The sequence below is a fragment of the Monoraphidium neglectum genome (assembly GCF_000611645.1).
Source record: "Monoraphidium neglectum strain SAG 48.87 unplaced genomic scaffold scaffold00269, whole genome shotgun sequence".
Classification (NCBI taxonomy): Eukaryota; Viridiplantae; Chlorophyta; class Chlorophyceae; order Sphaeropleales; family Selenastraceae; genus Monoraphidium; species Monoraphidium neglectum.
Window position 1 is genome coordinate 11,169 of NW_014013359.1, and position 5,522 is coordinate 16,690.

General features: G+C 59.3%; 1 protein-coding gene across 1 annotated transcript; it reads right to left on the reverse strand.

Annotated features, from left to right (window-relative positions):
- Positions 1-1,908: 1,908 nt before the first annotated feature.
- Positions 1,909-5,341, reverse strand: MNEG_2381 (hypothetical protein; the record flags this gene model as incomplete). Its single annotated transcript, XM_014049139.1, has 8 exons — positions 1,909-1,935; positions 2,198-2,296; positions 2,531-2,620; positions 2,873-3,030; positions 3,207-3,368; positions 4,689-4,809; positions 5,029-5,124; positions 5,324-5,341. The coding sequence occupies 8 exons, from the start codon at positions 5,339-5,341 to the stop codon at positions 1,909-1,911; spliced, it is 771 nt and encodes a 256-aa protein (XP_013904593.1).
- Between the last annotated feature and the right edge of the window lie 181 nt (positions 5,342-5,522).

Consider the following 5,522-nt stretch of genomic DNA (forward strand, 5'->3'; position numbering starts at 1 on the left):
TGTGAGCGAATCGATCTGCGAAATGAGATGTGTGCTGGGGTTTCGCGTGTCAAAAAGTTGAAAGCGTGGATGCTTGTATCACATTGCAGTATCGTGGCAGCGGGTTCGGATACCGGGCACGCCGTCACCAGGGCGGCACTCAGCTGCACAAGCTGCTGCTGCGCAGCTGCTGCCGCGTTGGCTGTTGCAAGAGTTGCCATGCCCAAGGGCGCCGCACGACACGATAAAGTGAAAGCTCACTAAGTTTGCCTGACCCTCGCCGGTCGAGCAAGCGGCTGACGACCTGCCCTCGCCCTTCACAAGGCTAAAACTTGGCTCTTCCTGCTCACTGTTGTTCAGTGCTGCGCCGCCCTAAGCTACTCAGGGCGATGCCGCTTCAGCAAGCGCAGCCTGTAGCCGCTGTAGCCTCACAGGCATGCGCTGTCTCTGTCAACGCTTGCGCTACCAACGCAAGCATCGCTCTTACCCACAGCCGCCTGGGCAGTCAGGGGCACGGCTGGCCTCCTTCGACCTCATCCCGTTCCCACCCCCCTTCTGTGCGCCCTTCTCCTACCTCCATCTGATTAAGCTACTTTGGAGACCCCTCTACTCACTGCTTCACTTGCGCAGGGTTGTGACGGAGCCTGAGCCTCCGTCAACAGATCATTAAACAACATGGCACGTTAGCAGATGTTGCACCACCGCTTGATGCGTGATACAGGTACGACGGCAGACGAGACATGGAACAGGTGGGAGGCAGGTCCTGGTGTAGGTCTGGCTTGTGCAAGTGGCTGCCCAAGGCAGTTGCGCAGCGCTGTCACCACTCCTGTCTCTGACGTTGTCAGGTGTGACTGCATGCCCTGGTGAAGCCAAACAAGCTGACCAGGTGCGAAACGATGGTGTTTTCTTGGGGATGTTAGGGATGGCGATTTGCCCTGAGGTGCATTTACTCCACCCCACTCCTTTCCCTGGTTGTTGCCGTCCTCAAAGCTCTCACACGAGTCAAGCCTCGCTCCATTGGCGCGCGCCTAACGGGTCGGCGGCGATACAGACTGCATCCCGAACGTAGACGCTTTGGATCGCACAACCTGTTCCCCCCAAACACAGGGCTTCAGCTGTCACCCATTTCAAAGCAACAGAGCGATGCGGGTGTCGTGGCGAGCTGTCCGCGCAGCCAAGACACAGCTGCTCTGCACTCGTATGTCTGGCTGCTCTGCATTCGTATCCCCAGGCGGCCGGCAGGCTTGCATAAATCATGGCCCCACACAACCCCAGCTCTCTTCCCCTCACCTGCAAGCTTTGTTGGTATCGTATTCTACCTTTTGACCTGCTGGGAGTGGGTGGACCCTCGTCAGTAACAGCTGGGCCACAAGTGGCATGCTGGTGGCTGTCATCCCAGATAGTCCACCCCCATCTCTGGGGCATGCATATCACCTCGCAAGCCGCTTCAAGCAAGTTCCTTGCACTCATACGAAAGGAGGATGAGAGCAGAGAAAGAGTGGGGCTATGTTTTCTACACGACCTGGCCCATCTCTGCAACTGGCAGGCAAACCTGCCCGAACTGACTCACCGTTTCGCATCCCATTACTTGAAACTCTATTCCTTGCCCTGCTGCATATGAACTGCCATTTGAGGTATCTTACACAGATGAAAGTTGTGGTCTTCCCCAGGCCGTTAGGGATGCACATGGAGAATCAGTGAGTGGTCGAATCACAGAGGGTGGCATTCGCGGGGCGATAGAATAGCCACTGCGAGCACAACACAAGAAGAACGGGCCAACCGTACAGAGTCAACACAGCAGGGACGCCCAGACACCGAGCACTGGAACGTCCAGGGGCCCCGTTCAGGATACAGCAGTGGCCATACCCCAAGGATGGGGTGGGGGGATGGGATGAGGATGCAGTGTAACGCATGAATCAAAGTTATGTGTTAAAGGCGCTCCAAAATGCCCTCAATCTGCAAGGGAAAGGAGGGGGGAGGCACTGGCGTGAGGGCGTGGCTTGCAATGTGGTGCGCCAGAACCATGCACAGCGCACTTCGTACTTTCCAAGTTACGCGAGGTGTTGGCAATGCGGGCACATGGCACGCCACTCCCAGCAACAAGGGGGCGCGGCATGCAACAGACTCCGCACCCTGAGCGCTGCAGCAGCTCCTCTGAAAGCGGTCTCCTTCGCCCCTTCAAGCCCCCCCTCGCCACCACATAACACGAAATACTCACCTCCAGCAGCTTCTGGAAGGCGCCCATGACCGCGGGGTCCTCCCTGTACTTGTTGATGGCGCCGATGTCGGCGCGGACCTCCTCAATGGCTGCGTGCACCTGTCAGAGCAGCATGATTGAATAGGTCAAGAAGGGGCTTTTGATGTGTGTGTGTGTGTGTGTGTGTGTGTGTGTGTGCGTTGGGGGGGAGGTCCAGGATGCCAAAAACACCTCCCAGTCCTCGCAACACCCCAGCACACGATTGGTCTGTGGGGGCACATCTTGTTCCGCGCGGGCAATGCCTCCAGAGGCTGGACCCAACCTGCGGTACCAAGCCCCCGCTCATGCGCTTACCTGTGGGTCGTGGAATGCGGGGCTGGCGTCCTTGATGGCCACCCTCAGCGCGGCCTCCACATCGGGGTCCAGGCCTGATGGGGTTGCAGGCTGGCGGCGGGCATGAACGCGGCATAAGAGGGGTAGGGGGGGAGTGAAGGACAGCGCACACAGGTGGGTGATGGTGTTTTGCCTGAGCTGCTGGGCATGGATCAGCAGGGCAGGCCGAGGGGTACCAGGCAGGCGGTGTTTCACCGCACCCACGGATCGAGCGCTGCTACAGCAGAGACAGCCAGCAGCCATCTGCATATATTAAAATTGGGTTTCAGGGCTGCTGAAAATCCACGTACAACTGAGACTCACCCTTGCCGTGTTAAGGTTGCTACCGCTGTCGCTGCTGCTGCTGGGGTTGTTGCCGCCCAAGCCTAGGCGGTCAGCTGCCAGGAAGGCGATGACCGCACAACCGACCAGCAGGCCGTGGACAAAAGAAAAGCTGCTGAGGCCTGGAACAGTGATGTTGCCTGAGAAGGGGCGTTGACGATGGCAGAGACGGGGTGGGGGATTCAAGCGCCGGCGACCGCTGACTTGGCTGGGCGCAGTTGCCAATTATCTGCACCACAATGAACCACACCGCTGCGGCAGAGCCCTGCTGCAAGTTCGCACGCAGGGTGGCAAGCTCCTCAGGCGCTGTACCCACCAAGGCGGCGCCGCCGCTCCTTGAGCTCATCGTCCAGGGGGGCGTCACCGGGTTCCCCGGCTGCCACCTGCTGCACCTGCACCTGCAGAGCCTGCATGCCCAGGCCCGCCCACCGCTGCGTGCCAACAATGATGTCTGACGATGGCTCAGCTGCAACCGCGGCTGCCGCGCTCGCAAGCGGCACTAGCGCAAGCCCCGCGAGAAGGGCACGCCTGCTAGCAGAGTGGGGCCCGAGCTGGACGGTGCTACTGCAGCTGGGCGCTTCTGTATGCCCCCGCGCACTGGAGGCCGCTCGACATTGGGATACTAGCGAACGATAGAGTCTCCCAGCTGCGCTTGTATGCTGCCGACGGGCCCTTAGATGATTGCCGCTGCGGGGCACCCGGGCTTGGTGGCCTCGCAAGCGACCTAGGCTGGTGGACAGGGCTGCCATGCCAGAGGAAGATGAGGATCAAGGGGGTGGTGCGACCAACGCTGCTGTAGGTGGCCGAGCTCTACAGATCAGCGGTGTTGAGTGTGAACGATGTGGCAGCGCGCTCAGCAGAACTTATATATCGGACCTCTGCGTTTGTGATGTATCTACGTCGCATGCTGTAGCGCGTGGCCTTCAATAGCTGTTGGCGGCAAAACAGGGTGTCGGCTGCGACACCCGAGGATCAGCGCGAGCGGAGCGCCGCGATAACACACCCTCTCTTATGCTGTCACACGGCATTAGTTTGCCGCTCGTCTATGTTGCACTTTGGCAAGCACAGGACAAACACCCTCTGTGCTTGCAGGGAGTGGCCATCTGCCATGCTGGCGCCCTTGCCCCCATGCCTGCGCACGCACCTGACTCCGGACCAACACGCTGTCATCCCACCGCTTCCCCTCAGCTCCCCTCCTTATGCACGGTTGTCAACCGATCTGAGTGCACAGCATCATGCCAGGTGTTGACCTTGGGAGCAGCATCCTTGGGGTGCAGTGCCTGCCAAGATGAGTAAGCAATCCTTGAAGGTGGGCTAAAAAAGGATCAAGGCAGGGTGTGAATGCCAAAGTGCTTATGGGACTGCAGCCAGCAGCCAAATTCCGACACGAGCCTCAACATGGCCCAGTATTCTTACTGGCCCCCGCCAACAATGAGCAGGGAGTTCATGAGCTGAAAGCATGTTGATGCTGACATCAATGATGCGGGTTCGTATGCTTTTGGCTATCGTTAATTTCGTTTATTTGTGCAGAAATATCTGCACCACATGAATGCCCCGCGCGAGCGTATATGTTTTTGCTCGTAGCTTGCACACTAGGAGGCGATGTGGCGCTTCCTTGCACCTTCCCAGTGCATGGGTCGTGCAGCGACAACGCCCAATACTGGCGGGCGTCTGACGTGCGCTGGTGGCTGCACGGGCACCACCTCGCTGCGCCTGAATTTTAATAGCACACCCTTCTCCAGCCTCATCAGCTGCTGCAGGACTATGCTGCTCTGTTGTCAGGCCGCTTGTCGCGCACCACTAGCAAGCAGCTCGCGGAACATGGCTCTGTGCGTTGCCCATAACAGGCGACCCGCGCCCGACAGCATGGCCATCTTGCCATTGTCTCCCTGAACGGCCGCATCCACCACACGCTCAACCTGCAGTCAACCAGGGCATCGTGCAGGGCAAGTCAGCAGCAACACGCAGGCGTACAATGGCTGACGCACAGCTCCCAACTGTCTTCTCTGTACTCGCGAAATCCAGGCCACTGCACGATCTGCCGTTGATCAGCGCCAGCCACAGCAGCCCCCTCTCCCCAACAAGATGCTCTGCTGCTGTACTGCAAACACGGCGGCAACTGTTCACCCTGCCCGCACCTCCATGCGGCCCCAGTCCTCTGCCAAGACAGCTTCCAGTGCACGCAGCAGGCGCAGCGCAGCGCTGGTGGGCAGCAGCACGTCCACAAGGGCGATCTGGCCAATGTGATGGGCCCGCAGGTGGCAGATGGAAGTTCACGGCTGCTGTGTTGTGTGAGGACTGACGACATTCAAGGCAGTTACGCACCGGCTTTGGTGACCTTATACACACGTGCATGGCTTCTAGCCGCGCGAGGCGTCAGCGTGCATACACATGCACGCTTGCGCACACACACTCACGCACACTCACACTCACGTGATGGCGAACGCGCATACACGTATGCATACACTCGCGTGTTGTTGCACGCACCTACACGCACACACGCACATACACACACATTCTCTATCTCACACACACACACGCGCACACACACGCACACGCACGCGCATGCACACGCACACGCACACGCACGCGCACACGCACGCACGCACACGCACGCACGCACGCACGCACG